We start from the raw sequence: 17,088 nt of genomic DNA, 5'->3' as shown, positions 1-17,088 counted from the left end.
GATCTATGTCATATGCTCAAGCCGTCTTGTCCCAGTGAGCAGCCTAGCTGTCAAGTTCAGAAACCGCTCTACGTAGAAGGCAATGCAGGAATCCAACCTGGAGGTTACCAAAGCATAGACAGCAGTAGCTGGGCTCTCCCTGTCCAGATGGGGGCACAGCTGGGCCACCAGCCAAAGGCGATGGAAGGCACTCCGGGCCACTGAGGCCACCTGAGCCTCAAGCAACAGCAGAGGATCCAGGACCACCAAGCAGTAGCCTGGCTCTTTTTAAGTGTTTATGGAACCTCCAGGTCCAGAGGCAGTCTATCGAGAGCCCTGGGTCCCTAGGGGTATTTGACCACAGTGAGAACAGGATGCTGACCCAGCAGCCAGGCTCTTCTGAGGTTCTTCTGCCCACCAACCCCACAGGCGTCAGCCTCTGGGATGGAGAGGGAAAAGCCGCCTCTGGAGAGGGAGGCATGACCCCCTAGGCTTCCACAGACGGCCCCCTCCTCCTCTCCCACTGTTCCTTCCTGCTGCCCTCCTTTCCCTGCCCAAGAAGACTCCAGTCGGCACTTGCTCCCTCCCTTGGTGAAATCCCAGGCTGCCACGGAGGGGTGGCATTTCATTCCCACGCCCGGACTCCGAGGACCCACGCCACGCCGTTCCCCAAAAGGTCAAGACGCGATGCCACACATTCCCAGGCCAGAGGACAAAGGGACGCAGCGTCTTGGCCAACCCCTCACGGGCATCGCTAGCATTCCTGGAGTCGTTCCCAAACACCTCCCCCTCCTCGGCGACTGCCCCCTGGAGATGCTCTGGCTGGCATCTCCGTGGAGAAACCCAAGGCAGCGGAGCCCCAGGGCCGAAAGCAGACTCTGAGCTTCTCCACACTGGCCTTTTGCCCTGTGCTGTCCAGACACAGGTTGCCACTTCAAATCTCCCTCTCCTGCTCTTTAAAGCTGAAGTGCAAACCCAACCAATTTGGGTTTCCCACAGACTGACGTTTGCTCCGATTCAGCAGTAAAGAGTGGATTTCCGCAGGGGAAACTCCAGAGCACGAACAAGAACATTCAAACATGGAGATTTAAAGGGCAGACCTAGGCCTGGAAAGTTCAAAGGATTGTTAGTGTGAGTAAGTCTCCAGGCAGGTCCTCACACTCACAGCCAGCGTATTAAATGGGGGGGGGGTGCTCTGGATTCACACCCCACAATGTGTGCTTCTGGCTGAAGAAGTGGGACTCGTAAGCGTAAGATAAGAATTTGGGTGGCTTTCAAAGAGAATTAGACAAATTCATGGAGGAAAAGTCTATGGAGGTAAAGGTAAAAAGGTAAAGGACCCCTGGACGGTTAAGTCCAGACAAAGGAAACTATGGGGTTGCAGCGCTCATCTCGCTTTCAGGCCGAGGGAGCTGGCGTTTGTCCACAGACAGCTTTCCGAGTCATGTAGCCAACATGACTAAACCGCTTCTGGCCCAACGGGACACCGTGACGGAAACCAGAGTGCACGGAAATGACGTTTACCTTCCCACTGCAGTGGTACCTATTGATCTACTTGCACTGGTGTGCTTTCGAACTGCTAGGTTGACAGGAGCTAGGACACAGCAACAGGAGCTCACCCCATCGTGGGGATTCAAACCACTGACCTTCCGATCAGCAAGCCCAAGAGGCTGAGTGGATGAGACCACAGCGCCACCCAGGATGGAAATTTCAGAAGGGGAGAGGGCTGCTCTGGGGCTCAGATTCCGCTTGCTGGCTTCCACACAAACCTAGTTGGCCACTGTGAGAACAGGCTGCTGGACTAGATGGGCCCCTGGCCTGATCCGGCAGGCTCTTCTTCTGTTCTGATGCTTCTTTCACTTCTTCCCACTTCCTGGATTGCTTTGGTGGTCCTTTTCTAAACCTCTTCCAACTCCACAATATCCCCTTTGAGGTGAGCTGACCAGAACTGTTCAGGTGCAAGCAGCAGATGTTCTGCCTGGGGCCCCCTGGGCCCCCCCTTTCCTGCTCTGCTCCCTCCAACCTCTGAATGCAAAACTCAGTGGAGAGAGATCTGCTCCCACTCCGAGGCCAAGACAAAGAGGGGCCTGTTCAGGTCTCTCTCTCTCCCACCTCCCTCGCTGCAGCGTCACCAGCCGCGCATCGTGGCAGAGCGTGGGAGAATGCCAGGCATTCTGTAGGCTCAGCAAAGCCAGAGTTGCGGCCAGGAGGGGCAGTGGGGAGAGAGAGGCAGGCCAGGCCTGGGCCAGGAATGCTGCAAAGCAGCCAGGAGACAGGGCGCTCTCCTCCTTGCTCTGGAGCCTGAGCCAGCCTGCGGGGTCAGACTAGATGACTCTGAAGGTCCCCTGTAGGAATGCAGAAAAGGTTTCCTGCAAATGACAGGCATTCCAGAAGGCCCACCTCAAAGCCAAAGTGAGGGAAGCCCATTCACACACCTCTTTCAAACCCCACTTGAGGCACTGCACTCCTTCCTTCCTTCCTTCCTTATGTGCAAAGCTTGAGTCAACCTCTCTGCCATTCCTTCTGTCTCTTCCCCCCACCTCCTTGGGCCCCCCTCCCTGGCCAGCTTCACACATGCAAGCACATCACTTAACTCCCCAATGGAGCCCAGGAACCAGCAGCTAGAGCCAAGCTGTTTCTGTGAACATGAAAGCAGAGCAAAGTTCTCACACTCTGGGCCTTTACCCTTTGCCCCAACCCCACCTCCAGAAACACCTGAGCAGGCTGGCTTGTACTTTGGGGCCAAGGTGTGGGGCAGAGGGACATAAGAACGTTATTATATTTATTCCATTGAAATGCCGCCCTTCGTCCACATAAGCAGAGCCTGCTGGGTCAGGTCCATGGCCTGAACTTGACAGCTATTCCAACAGTGGCTGAGCAGTTGCCTGTGGGAAATCTCCAAGCAGGATGATCTGAGTGCGAGAACCACTCTCCCCTCTTGCGGTTTGCAGCAAATGGAATTCGGGAGCATTGCTGCCTTTGGCTGTGGAGGTCAGAGCAGAGCCATTGTGCCTGGCAGCCAGTGATAGTCCTCTCCTGGCAACCTTGGAGGTTTCTTAGCAGAGGCTGGATGGCCATCTCTCAGGGATGCTTGAGTTGAGATTCCTGCGTTGCAAGAGGCGGCTGGACTAGAGGAACTTTGGGGCCCCTTCCAATTCTACAAGTCTATTCCTCAAGGAATTTGCCCAGTCCTCTTTTAAGGCCTTCCAGGTTGGAGGCGATCACTGCCTTCTGGGGGAGAGTTTGACAGAGGGAGAAAAATTTCACCGTCTCCACTTTCTCCATGCCAAGCATAATTTTGTAAAGTGCTATCATGCCGCCTCTGACTTGACTTTTCTCTAAATTAAAAAGGCCCAAATGCTGCCTCCTTTTCTCATGGGGAGACACTCCCCCCCTGGAATAGCTGTGTTAATTTATTACCCCCCCCCCTCACCCTAAGGTCCCAGAGGTGTCAGCAAAGGCTCAAAGAGATAGCAGGAGGCCAAGCAGAGCCAAGAGCCAGCCCCCCAAGCACCCCTTCCTCCTGAGGAGGGGGTGCTTCTGCCATCCACACAGGGAAGGAAATCACCCTGCCTCTGCCCCCCCCCCCCAGGATGGAGGGAAGCTCCTTCTTGGAATGCACTTCCTCACTCTGTTATTCAGCCCATTTCAGAAACAGAAGGAAGAATATGGGGGCAGGCGCGCGGGGGGGGGGGGAGAGAACGCAAAAGGCAAAACCAGCAAGATCCACTTGACAATTGAATGGACTGCTGGCAGGTGGTGGACTCTCCTTCCCTGGAGGTTGGGTGGCCATCAGTCAGAGTTCTTTTAGCCATGGCTCCCACATTGCAGGGCCCTTGGGGGTCCCTTCCAGCAGTTCTATGGCAGTAGGCAGAGTTGCACAGAGAATGGGGGGTGGAGAGGGTGGAGGAAGGAAGATATTGAGAGAGACCTTGGGGGGGGGCTGGGACCCTAGGTCAGGGGACAGCGCAGCCCTCACTGCAGGGAGGAGGCAATCATCTAGAAGGGGCAAATGGGGCAGGACCCCCCTCAGCACAGGCACCACTTTGCCCCTCCATCACAAGTGTGATGTAGTGGTTAGAGCATTGGACTAGGACCTGGAAGAGAGCAGGGTTCAAATCCCAGCCCCATGGCCATGAAGTTCCTGTGTGTGTCCTTGGGGCTAATCACTGTCCCCCTCAGCATAGCCTACACTGCAGGGTTGCAGCGGGGATACAGTGAGAAGGGGAGGAACTCTGTCCAGGCCACTTGGAGCTCCTTGGGGGAAAAGGTGGGATCTAAGCGCAACAAAGAAACAAACACGCCAAAGGGCGTCTGCCCCTACGCTGGCTCACAGGCATCCCATGGGACTCTCCCCCCTTCGCCCCCTGTCATCCCTTTCTAAACTGAGCACATGCCCTGAAAGTGCCTGGCTTAAGTTTTAAACCATGGGCAGCCACAGGTTGAAGAATGTCTGCCCTTTCCTTCTCCAGACCAAGGGGCAGGCCAGGAGAAGGACTCTGATTCTGGACCCAGGTGGAAGGAAGAGCCTCGGTCAGGAGGAGGAGCTACAGCCAAACCATGGTGAAGTGGGGGAGAAGAGCCCCTTCGCCTTGCGAACCAGCAGTGCCCAATTTCCTAATCTAGCAGCAGAAAAACTGCTGGAGCAAGAGGTGAACCAGAGGCGTCCCCTGGCCCCAACCTCAGCTGTCACGAGAACCAAAGAAGAGCCTGCTGGATCAGGCCAGTGGCCCACCAAGTCCAGCGCAGTCAGATGCCTCTTGGAAATGCACAAGCAGGATCCGAGCAACTCTCCCCTCCTGCAGTTCCCTGCAGAGAATGTCAGAAGCTCAGATCTATGAGCTAGGTGCCCAGTGGCTTCCTGGACCAAGGCTGAAGTTGCCATTTGGGGACAAGTCAGCTCTAAAGTCTTTGTTTTCAAATGATGGAGTGATTGATTCTCAGTTAAACATCCGGCTAGTTCAAATGGCAGCCTTGAGCTGAGAACTTCAAAGAAGAAAAGTCCCTTGATCCTGCATATATATTGGCTGATTCCTTTTTCTTAATGGGGACACAGACCATTCACAGAATATTCTTCCCAACTGTGAGCAGGGCAGTGGGAGAAGACAAGCAACAACCATTCACTATAACATCGTTCATTGCTCCTGCTCAGGCTGCACAGAAAAAGCATTTTGGTGCCCAAAATTCATTCTGATTGTGCAAATAAAATATAACGGATAGCATTCTACAGGAGGGGGTATTAGTGTGTGAAAACAGTCCAGATCCAATGATCCCCAGATGGTGATGATGTCAGGTGCCATCCTGACAGCGCCCAGGCATCTTCACTTGGTCACAAGTGGCCGATAGCCGGGTGAAAATTGCACCTGGCCTCTGGCTAATTTCAAGCACGGTTCCCAGCAAGTGAAATTCCGCAGCATTGCCTCCTCCTCCAACTGTGGAGGGCAGAGCAGAGCCTTGTGTCTAGCAGCCCTTGAGAGCTCCATCCTCTTTAAAGCCATCCAAGTTGGGGGCCACCACTGTCTCCACTAGGCACTGTGTGAAGAAGGACTTTCTTTTCTCTCTCCTGAAACTGTCCAGCATCCGGCTTCCAATTCTGGGCCTGGGTGAGAATTTGGGGCCCTGGTCTGGATGCCCCATTCTCACCAGCTCCAGGCAAAGCCCCTCCTTCCTGGGGGAGAGCAGGTGCCCCTCTATTTTGCAAGGTAAGTGTGTCACTCTGGTCGCCCTGACTTTGGGGCAGGGAAACACAGATCCCGCCTGAAACCTGAGGCTGTCAGTAATCCCTGAGAAAAGGGTCTGATAGGAGGAGGCAAAACGTAGTTTTGCTCCTTGGCTGCAAGTGACGTACTTTCAGGCGCCATTCCAAGGCGGTATTCCTGGAAAGCCCCGCTGAAGCCCCTCCCGTGGGTCAGGCAGATAACATCTCCACCAAAGGATTTCCTGCAGCAAATCCTGCTTCAGCAGCCGCACCTCAACCAGGCACCCTGCAAATGCCACAAAGGGGGGTGGGGGGCTGAACTACTCAGCAGCCCCACCCTCACGGAAACTACAATTCCCAGGACTCTGCAGGCCAAGCCATGAAAGTTCAAGGCTGCTTCCAAGGCCAAAGCAAGAGAGCGTTTCTGCCTAGGAGTTATTTGTGCCTGAAAAGTATGATCTAAAGAGTTCAGGAACATAAGGAAATAAGAACAGCCTCCTGGATCAGGCCAAGGGCCAAGAAGGCGGGCTCGAAGGGTGTGTGTGTGTGTGTGTGTGTGTGTGAGAGAGAGAGAGAGAGAGAGAATACCCCTTTCGAAATTGCAGTTTTTCTTTCAGGTTTCCCAGTCAAGCCAGTAACAGCAGTGCTACTGCAACATGCACATTGCCAAAGAAGATGGCAAGTGACAAAATCAGCAGAAGCTCCCCTGAACCTCCCACCCAGCCCTCAGGTCCTTGCGAAGGAGAAGGGGCCACTTAACTCCCCGTTGGCCCCTTCTTGTCTCAGCACCCCTCTTCTCAAGCCCTTCCCTCGTCTCCTCCACCTGCCCTGCTGGATGATCCCCATTTCTGCTGCTGCTGCTGCTCCTTCAGCTGCCTCTGGGCTCCCCAATCCTTTGGGATCTCTTCCAAGGTTACAAAAGAACATCAGAAGAACCTGCTGGATCAGGCCAAGCATCCTGTTCTCACAGGGACCAACCAGATGCCTCAAAGGGTTTCAAACAAAAGAGGTTTCCAGCAGGTGAGATTCAGAAGCATTGCTGCCTCTCACCATCCTGGCTAGGAGTCATCAATAGCCCTCTTCTCTTAATCCTGCAGCCCAGGATGCGGCTCTCATGAGAAGGACAGCTTGCTGGACCTGCCCCCCCCCCTAATAAGATCAGAAGAGCATGCTTAGAACCTGCCTGCAGTTGGATCCTGCTTGCAGGTTCCCCGCAGGGCCTGATCCAGCAGCCAGGCTTTTCTTATAGAGGCAGATTTAGGGGGCACAGAGTCATGGGGGTACTGCAACTATTATTTAGGATGGAGACCAAAAGGTGGGCAGGGAGACCAAATTTTGTTGCTGCACAGGATGCTGCAGAAATTTGAGACTCCAAGGTCCACTGTGACTTCTTCTGTTCTTATGGACCTCGGGGTGCTTGGGGGTCCGTGTGGACCTCCCAGAGGAACAAGCGGCTCCCCTGACAGGAAGCAACGCCTCTCTGCAGCTCCCGTCCAGAGCTCAGCGGTTGCCCAAACAGCAAACGAGGCCAGGAGAGTCAGCAAGGGGGAAAACAAGGCCGCCACAGTCGCCGTCCCTTTGGCTCCAGAGCTCCTGATCCAATTAAGGCAGGAAAGAGCCGCTTGCTCTTCTGGTAGCAGCCTTTAATTGGGAGCAGCTCTGCTTGGAACGAGGCCGGCCCCTGGCCCACGTGGGCCGCATCCTGCTGAGTTCAGGGGCAGGAAGGAGCGCTGGTGAGAGAAAGCTATCATCATCATCATCACCATGGCTGCTAGACAGACAGACGGCCTGTCCCAGCCCGCAATGGTCTATGGCCAACAACGCAGGGAAGGAAAAGGATGGCCAGCGCTCTTGCTCTCTCCTCAGCCCCCAGGTTGGGGGGGGGGGCTGAAACAGCCAAGACCTGGGACTGTCCCTCCTCTGGCTCTAGCAGCTCTCCCTCTCAGGGGGCCGGGTAGCCTCCTTTGGGGCCACCCTCATGGCTGTGACACAGATACCCCAGAGCTGCTTGTTAAGGTTTTGGGCCTGGCAAATGCAATGTCAAGTGTGCCTCTGAGCATGTGCGCAGAGCGCCTTCTCCCCAGTCCCACTGCCAGCCAAAAGGACACCCACATCCCAGGTCGGCCATGGCTTTCAGGAAGGGCGGAGCCCCCAAACCTCTCTTTTTAGCAGATGTGATGCAGCTGTTTGATGCCACGCCCCAGAAAAGAGATCTGGAGTCACGGGCAGTGTGCCCTAAGCATAAAATCAGACGTCTCCCTGCCTGGGGGAGTTTTCTGCTGCTGCTGCAGCAACACGGGCAGCCTCTGAGCCAGAGCTCTTGGCTGGAGGGCAGTCGGAGGAACGGCTGGCTTTTCATCTGCCCTGCAGCCTCACCCGTTGCTGGACCACCATGGCAGAGGGAGAAGGCTGAATGTGGGCTTCCCCTTGGGGGATCCGCTTAGCCACTGGGAGAACGGTGCTGGGCTAATTTTGCCCCCCTCCCCTTACGCCTGATCCAGCCGCCGGGCTCTTCTTGTGCTCTTATGGAACCTCCAGCTCCAGAGGCAGTCTATTTAGATTCCCCGGTTCTTAGTGTTTGGCCACCGTGAGAACAGGAGGATGGACTGGATGAACCCCTGGCCTCATCCAGGTGTTCCTCATGAGCTCAGGGCAGCTGACCTGGATGCCAATTACCCCCACTTTATCCTCACAACCCCCCAATGAGGTAGGCTAAGGAGAAAGGGAGAGAAATGGGCCTGAAGGGTGAGGTGAATGGCTGAGGAAAGATTTGAACTCTGATCTTGCCAGCCAGAGCCCACCACTCTAACCATTAGGGCCAAAGTCCTCACTTCCCCTCCCCCTGGGCACAGCCAGGTGCCCCCCAAGGCACACAGGGGCACTGAGAAGGTCTGACAGCCAAGGGGGGGGCGTTGCTCCAGGCTTCCTGTCCTGCTAGCTGAGGAAATGAAGTGGGTTTCCTTTGAGTCAGGGCTCTGCTGAGGTCTTGCCAGGAACGCAGGAAGTCAGAAACAAAAAGAAGGTGGCACTTGTGCAGGCAGCATCCCACCTCGGCCCGCCTCTTCTTCTTTGGCAATCCCTCGTAGTCGAGCAAGATTGTCTTCCATGAACACGGCCTGAACAGTGAGTCCATGACTGTGGAGGCCAATTCTGGATCTACATGTCCTTCCATGGTGGGACACGGGTTTCCAGGCAGGAGTTGATCATGGTGTGATTTGCCAAGCATGCCTTCCTCTTTGCACATTTCTCCATTGCGTCCTGAGTTCGAGTGTCTTCAAAACCCATGACACCTTTGGTCAAGGCTGTTCTCCAACTGGAGCGCTCGCAGGCACCAGTGTTTCTCAGTTGTTGGTGTTTATACTTATTTTTTTTAGATTTGCCTTGAGAGAGTCTTTAAACCTCTTTTGTTGACCACCAGCATTACGCTTTCCATTTTAAAGTTTGGAATAGAGTAGTTGCTTTGGAAGACGATCATCAGGCATCTGAACCATATGACCAGTCCAACAAATGTTGGACTCTGCTGCTCCAGAGAAGCGGACACGGAGCAATGGATCCAAACTACAAGAAAGAAGATTCCACCTAAACATTAGGAAGAACTTCCTGACAGTAAGAGCTGTTTGACAGTGGAATTTGCTGCCAAGGAGTGTGGTGGAGTCTCCTGCTTTGGAGGTCTTTAAGCAGAGGCTTGACAACCATATGTCAGGAGTGCTCTGATGGTGTTTCCTGCTTGGCAGGGGGTTGGACTCGATGGCCCTTGTGGTCTCTTCCAACTCTAGGATTCTATGATTCTAAATGTTGAAGAATCATTGCTTTGACACTGGTGATCTTTGCTTCTTCCAGTATACTGGTATTAGTTCACCTGTCTTCCCAAGTGATGTGTAGAATTTTTTGGAGACCCTGTTAATGGAATCTTTTGAGGAGTTGGGGATGGCGTTTATAAGTGGTCCGTGTTTCACAAGCATACAGTGAGGTTGGTAGTACAATAGCTTTGTAAACAAGCATTTTTATTTCCCTGTGAATGTCCTGGTCCTCAAAGACTCTGCACTTCAATCGGGAGAAAGCCAAACTCACAGAGCTCATGCAATGCTGGATTTGGGCATCAATGTTGGCCCATGTGGAAAGATAATTGCCCAGGTAGGAGAAGTGATCAACACTTTCCAGCGTTACAGAACTGAGTTGGATTTGTGGCGCTGCAGAGGGGTTGTTTTGTACTTGTTGGTGCAGCACTTTGGTTTTGGGGGTGTTGAGCAATAGACCTAAGCTTTTCATAAGCTTCTGCGAAGATATTTAGGATGGTTTGGAGGTCATCCTCTGAGTGTGCACACACTGCGCTGTCATCAGCATACTGAAGCTCTGTGATGGAAGTTATGGTAACCTTACTCTTTGCTTTCAGCCTGCTCAGACTGAAGAGCTTTCCATCTGTTCAATATACGATTTCTACCCCGGTGGGGAGTTTCCCTTCAACAATGTGTAGGATCATGGCAATGAAAATAATAAATAGGCTTGGGCCAATAATACATCCCTGTTTCACACCTGATCCCACAGTGAATGGTTCACTTTGAGAGCCATTGTTATCTGCAATTTTTGCTGTCATATTATCACGGAGGAGCTGAAGGATGTTCACAAATTTATCTGGGCCACCAGTTTTCAGAAGGACAGTCCACAGGGCATTACGATTTACAGTGTCGAAGGCCTTAGCAGCGCCCACACAGCCGCCCTGGGGGCCAGGCTCGAGGGTGGTCCACCTTCAGGCTCTTCAGACTGGGCAGTGGGCACCATTTGGGCTTTGGGGGTCCACTAACCTGGCACAAAAGGTGCACCTTTAGAATTCTGAGTCCGGGAGCCTACAGTCCTGGCACGCAAAATCCCAGCTAACCCAAAAACCTTCATCTCAGCCGTATAATCTCTCTCTGTGTGTGTGTCTCATTTTGTTGCTGCTGCTGTTCCACAGTGAAGAGACAGAGCTCCTTCTGCAAGCCACTCAGAGATCTATCAGATCCACCTTCTAACCCTCCTGCTGCTTTAGGCTACAAATGGAACCTCACAGGGCTGTTGTGAGGATAGGAATGGGGTTGGCTGGGAGGACCCCATAGGCTCCCCTGAGCGCACTGGAGGAATGTGGGGTTTAAAAGGAGAAAAGTGGCTTAATAAAGCAGTAGCAGGGGTGGCCCCCAAATTCACATTACTTTGGGCAGCCTGGCTCACCAGGTGGAGTGGAGGAGAGGGCTGGGGTGGCAATGAGCCACAGTCAGGAGCAGCAAGGCTTCCGCATAGCAGCTGCTGGAAACCACAGGAAGGGAGAATTGCTCTTGGGCTCAGATCCTGCTTGTGATCTCCTCATAACAGGCCTCTCATGAGCCACTGTGAGAACAGGATGCTGGACTAATGCTCCCCCCCCCCCTTGGCCTGATCTAGGAGGAACTTCTTATGCTCTTGTGGAGCCTCCAGGCCCAAAGGCAGTCTAGCAAAGGCCTCCCCACCGTGGCAGCAGCTCCGCTGTTCCAGTGTGGAGGAGAGAGAACTGTGCAGGTCAGTGAGGTTGAACCCAGGTCTGGGCAGAGGGCAGGAAGAGGAGGACACTCCCCGGCCTCTGCCCCCCTCCAAGGCAATTTGGGGAGAGGGGGAAACAGCAGCTCACACCCCAGGAAATCCTGCTCAAACCCAAGCGTCCCGTTGGCAGGGAGAGTTTGCTTCCGTCAGAAACAGGAAGCTGGCTTAGGAGGAATTGTGCCTCAGAAAGACCTCAGAAAGACTTCAGAAAATGGAAAGCTACTGGCCAGGTGGATCCACCCAGGCCAGACATGCTTTCAGAAAAGCTGGCCAGCTAGGAGTGCCAAAGCCCCATCCATTCACTGCAGCTGGCATTCAAGGGTAGGCTGCCTTTGGAACTGGAGGTTCCACGTGGCCATCATGACCAGGAGCCACTGGCGGACCTCTCCTCCTATGCGGCTTTGCCTAACACCTTTTTAAAAACAAAACCCCTCCTGTGGCTCTTGCTGCAGGCAGTTCCGCAGGTCAGCCATGCATTATGTGAAGACGTTTGGTTGGCATCTGTCTGTCTCGGGAGATAATGGAGTGCACCTTTGTGGGTGAGGTCAGACTTTCCTGTCCCGTCCATTGCCTTCCAGGTGTCAGAGCTCCGTAGGGCCCTTGTCTTCCCACCACCTTACACACAGGGAGCAGGTGGGGGGCTGTGATGCCCTGGGATGTGCGTGGAAGGCAGACTTTACTGGCAAGAAGAGCTAAAAGACTAAAAGAGAAAGCCTCCCTCACCTTGGCCACAACACACAAGAAGCAAAGGCCTCTCAATGGCCATCTGCCAAGGATGCGTGAGCTGAGATTCCTGCCTTGCAAGGGGCTGCACTAAATGACCCTTGGGGTCCCTTCCATGATTCTATGAATTGTTGTGTCTTAGGAGAGGCCTTGGTCACCTGAAGGCCTTAGTCGTCTCTCCCTCATGTGGCCTTGCTGGCTCCCCTGACTGGTCTGGCCCAGGGACAAGGAGAAGAGGAAGGGGGGGTCCCGCCTGCCAGCCTTTCCTTAGGCTTTTCTGCCATTTCTCTCTCTGCTTTGCATACAAAGAACATAAGAAAGATCAGGCCCAAGGGAGCTCATCTACTCCTGCGTCTTGTTCACACAACAGCCAAATACCCCCAAGACCCCAGGAATCTAGCTAGGCTGCTTCTGGAGCTGCAGGCTCCCTAAGCACAGAGGAAAAGCCTGGCTGCTGGATCAGGCCCAAGGGAGCCCATCTAGCCCAGCATCTTCTTCTCACAGAGCCTGACCAGTTGCCGGACCTGAGCCCAAAAGCAACTCTCCCCTCTGTGGTTTCCAGCACATGGTCTTCTGAAGCACTGCTGTCTCCCACTGTGGAGGGACAACATGGCCTTCCTGGCTAGGCAACAGCCCCCCCTCCTCCTCCTCCTCCTTGAATTTGTCCCGTCCTCTTTTAAAGCCGTCCAGGTTGGTGGCCCCCCAGCCTCCTGCAGGGGGGAGTTCCACAGTTAACTCTGCGCTGAGGTCAGACAAGGGCACAGACACGGAGCTCCTTCTCCTTTGCTGTCCCATCAACTCACTGCCAGGATGCTAAATTTAATGCTGGGGGGGGCGGGGAAGGAGGAGACCGGGGCTGGGAGGGGAGCTCTCCTTCCGTGCTGCATGCAGGGGAAATGCTCTGCAGCTCCTGGTCTCCAAGAAAATCCCAAAGCACAGACTTAGAAAGACAGAGAGGAGGAACTCTCCTCTCCCACAGAACTCCAGGTGAAGCAGAGCACAGCAGAAAACAGCAGCGATTTGGGGAAGGGCCACAGAGCTGGGGGGGGCCCTGCTTTCCACGCAGAAGGCACTCCACCCCACCCCCAGGTCGGACCTGAGTTTGAAACCCTGGCACGTTGCTGCCAGCCAGTGTAGATAACAGTGGGCTAAATGGACCAAGGCTCCTTCTAATGATGCTGAGGAAAAGAGCTTCACTCTCCATCTTTTAATTTTCATCTGCTCTCTCTGTTTTTATCCACATCATAAAATGATTTTTTAAAAAGTTTACCAAAAAAGAAAAGGTGAGCCAAGCCAGACTCCGCCAGGGAAGTCCCCACTCCTGTGACCCCCAAGGAGGCTGCACTCCCTGCTCCACATGCAACCCCCCCCCCAACACAGGCCTCTTCTGCAAGGCCTCCACATGGGGACATGGGCCTGCCCTGCCCGGGACCATCCTGGCATTTCCCAACCCCTTTATTTGTGGGTTGGCACAGGCACTGCAACGTGCAGGAGGAGAGATCTCTGGGCAGCCAGTCCCACTCACTGCCCCCCCCCCTTGGCCCAGGAGGCCTGCCAAGCCAGAAGGAAGACTGCTTCCCCACAAGCTGAGAGGGAAGGCTTAGCTGGACCGCGAGGGGCTGAGCGTGCAGCCGCCCAAACCCAGCCCAGTCTCCTAGGGTGCACAGGCGTGCGATGGGAATCTTAGAATGGTGGTGTTGGAAGTGACTGAAAGGGTCATCCAGTCCACCCCACCCAGCAAGGGTCGTAGCTCAGCCGTGGAGTAAGGCTGGTAACCTTCCCTACCTGAAATCTCAGGGAACAGCTGCCAGTCAGAGTAGCCAATACTGAGTCGCATGGAGCAGCTGTCTGGCTCAGGATAAGTCCCCAAACTAGAGCAAGGGCTGCCTGCTCTCCTTTCCTTCCAAAATTTCCCTGGGAAAGAATCACCCGGACGGCTGCGGGAAGCAGCAACCTCAAATAGCCACAAATTCACACAGCCTCCACACCCCAAGAGACTGTTTGCATTTCAGACCAGGGCACCTGGACCCACAGCCATGGGTCCGTCCTGAAACAGCTTCGGTCACCCTGACGGAGGACCTGCGTTGCGAAAGGGGCAGGGAGAGGGAGACCAGCTCAGTGGGGGGGCCATATGGCAGCACTTCTGTCTGTCTCCCCCGGGTCATAGCCAGAGAGTAGCACTGAGTGAGGGGTCCTTGGCCCCCTGGCACCTGTGTCGTGGGGGTACTCTCCTCTCTGAAATCCAGCATCACCTGAGCTCTGCGAGTGCAGCTTTCTCCCAATTGAAGTGCAGAGTGATAGAGGACCGGGACATTGGCAGGGAAACCAAAATGCTTGTTTACAAAGCTATTGTACTACCAACCTCACTGTATGCTTGCTTGTGAAACATGGACCACTTATAAACGCCATCTCCAACTCCTCAAAAGATTCCATCAACAGGGTCTCCAAAAAAATCTACACATCACTTGGGAAGACAGGTGAACTAATACCAGTATACTGGAAGAAGCAAAGAGCACCAGTGTGAAAGCAATGATTCTTCAGCATCAACTTCGTTGGACTGGTCATGTTGTGCGGATGCCTGATGATCGTCTTCCAAAGCAACTCCTCTATTCCAAACTTAAAAATGGAAAGCGTGATGCTGGTGGTCAACAAAAGAGGTTTTGTTACTTTTATTGTTGTTAGCTGCTCTGAGCCGCTTCGGCTGGAGAGGGCGGGATATAGATTTATTATTATTATTATTATTATTATTATTATTATTATTATTAAAGACTGTCTCAAGGTAAATCTTTAAAAATGTAGTATAAACACGAACAATTGGGAAACACTGGCCTGCAAGCGCTCCAGTTGGAGAACAGCCTTGACCAAAGGTGTCCTGGGCTTTGAAGACACTCGAACTCAGGACGCAAGGGAGAAATGGGCGAAGAGGAAGCCACGCTTGGCAAATCCTCACCATGATCAACTCTCGCCCAGAAACCAATGTCCCCACTGTGGAAGGACGTGGGGATCCAGAACTGGCCTCCACAGTCACTTAAGGACTCATTGTTAAAACCGTGTTTATGGAAGACAATCTTACTCAGCTACAAGGAATCGCCAATTCCCTGGGGACTGCTTCAGAAGCTCCCGGTGCAGAATGCTGCAGCCAGATTGCTGACGGGAGCCTCTGGGCAAGGACATTGTTAAAACAGCTGCACTGGCTCCCCATCTCCTACTGAGCCAAGTTCAAAGTCCTCCTATTAAGTTACGATGCCCTGAACAATTTAGGCCTAAATTGCTCAGGGACCAATCCTGGCTCCATCACTGAGATCATCTGCAGGAGCGCCATTGGTTATTCCCTGAGTTGGTGAGGAGCATTTGACAACAATGAAAAACTGAGCCTTTCAGCCCAATCCTGTGGAACACTCTGCCACTAGAGATTCCGAAGGCACCTTCGTTTGGATTTAGTAATGCTACTGAAAACAGTTCTATCTCACCAGGCAAACAGGAACACAGTTTTCCACAATAGCTAGCTGATCTCTGATTATAACATGTTTATATTGTTTTCTGTACAATGATTGTAAATTGCTCTGATTTCTTTTTAGGAGTTTTTATTTAAAAAACAACACTAAATGAGCTTCAATAGGAATCTAAGAGCCAGGCTTCAAATGGAGGTGAAAGCACACCCCCACCCCTCTCCATCCTTTCAAGGGGAGAGCAGAGAGCACCCCAATTATTGGGGGGGGGTCAGACCAGGCCAAGCAACTCCCTGCCCCATCACAGGACAAGCTCCCCACGCCGGACCCTCTTTGGGCTGTACTAGCCAGCCAGCCAAACCACCTCCTAGTCGGGCAGGCCAAGCCGGCGCCCCTGTCTCTGACCGGCCCTTGCTGGGGGGCTTTGAAGGGCTCTGCCCTCTTGCCCAAGGAGAGCAACTGCTGCTTTAGAGGAGACCCTCCCTCTCCCCCCCCCCGACCGCTGGGCATACAGAAAGGCACTGCCTGAAACCAATCCTGTCCAAGACCAGCGTGGGGGGGGGGGAGGACAGGACACGGAGCACTGCGCCCGAAAAGTGTCCCTGCAGCTTGGGATGATTTGGAGAGGCGGGAGCGGAATAAGAGGGGGCTAGAAAGGGGCAGAGCAGGCGCGACACCCAGGGTACCCCCACCAAGAGAGGGGCTTCCGAGGGGTGGGGTGTTAGGAGCAGCAGCCCCGCCATCGCAGCCCCACCCCGGCCTCCCCGGACGGCCAGCCAGGCTCCTGGGGCTGCCGGTTCGAATCCTGCGCCGGGGCTGAGCCTGGAGGAAGCGGGGGCTCCGGGGCGCCCGCTTGGCCGAGAGGCTTCGGCGGCTGCTTACCCGCTCCGGCTCCGCTCCGGCTCCCGCTCCCGCTCCGGCGCTGCGCTCGCCTGGGCCGGTCTGGGCGGGCGCGGGGCCGGGGCGCTGCCGGGCAGCAGGAAGGGGGCGGCTCCGGCCGGCCCTCCAGCCCGTGGGCGCCCAGCTGGGCCGGGTCGGGCGGGCGGGAGGAGGCTCCAGGCAGTCCCGGCCCCGCCCGGGGAGGGGCCGCCGCCGCCGCCGCCGCGCAGGAAGCCGCCCCGAGAGCGCGGCCAGGCGGAGGGGCCGTCGCGGCGCTCTGCACGCGCTCAGAGGCAGGACGGGGGCCGCTGCAAACGGAACGACGGGCCGGGTCCCGGTTGCTCTTTGAAGGCGCTTTGCCCCCACCCGCCGTGGAGAAATATGAAGGGGGCGCCCCTTCTCAGCCTGGAAGGTTCCCCCGCTTCGCCCTCTCCTTTGCCCGTCTCCACGTGCGGCCGAGGGGTGCCTGAGCATGTGCAGAGAGCCCGCGCCACGGCGGGGGCCACTGGGCTTGATGCCAGTCCCCTTCCAACAGCCCTGCAGCAGGAGCCCATCCCCTCGCCCTTCAGGATGCCCCAAACTCCCTCCTCAAGCCCTGGGAGCAGCAGGGGGGTGCTCCCCCATTTGGCTTGGCGACTGGAGGTGCCTTAGGCCGTGCCAGATAACACCCATCACTGACTGGCAGCAGCTGTCCAGGAGATCTCTCCAGCCAGCGCCACCTGCGCGCTGCCCTTCGGAAACTGAACTCGGGACCTCCTAGGAGCCAGACAGGCGCCCTGCCCTCGGGATCCCCCTTTCCTGAGACCAGGA

General features: G+C 54.9%; 1 protein-coding gene across 2 annotated transcripts in view; it reads right to left on the bottom strand.

Annotated features, from left to right (window-relative positions):
* The window catches only part of PRX (periaxin), a 28,457-nt gene extending 12,044 nt beyond the window's left edge, over nucleotides 1–16,413 (bottom strand). Inside the window, exon 1 of one of the 2 annotated variants that reach the window (XM_083516100.1) lies at nucleotides 16,282–16,413. Coding sequence is in view for 1 of the 2 variants with exons in the window: in XM_083516099.1 (XP_083372225.1) it covers nucleotides 362–608 (247 nt within the window). In the remaining variant the exon portion in view is untranslated. Of the gene's footprint in view, nucleotides 1–361; nucleotides 624–16,281 lie in introns of those variants that run through there. The other variant, XM_083516099.1, reaches the window with a different exon arrangement.
* Nucleotides 16,414–17,088: the final 675 nt, after the last annotated feature.

The sequence above is a fragment of the Podarcis liolepis genome (assembly GCF_965112155.1).
Source record: "Podarcis liolepis genome assembly, chromosome: 7".
Lineage (NCBI taxonomy): Eukaryota > Metazoa > Chordata > Lepidosauria > Squamata > Lacertidae > Podarcis > Podarcis liolepis.
Note: the sequence above shows the minus strand (reverse complement) of the source record. Positions and strands in the feature narration are given on the sequence as shown.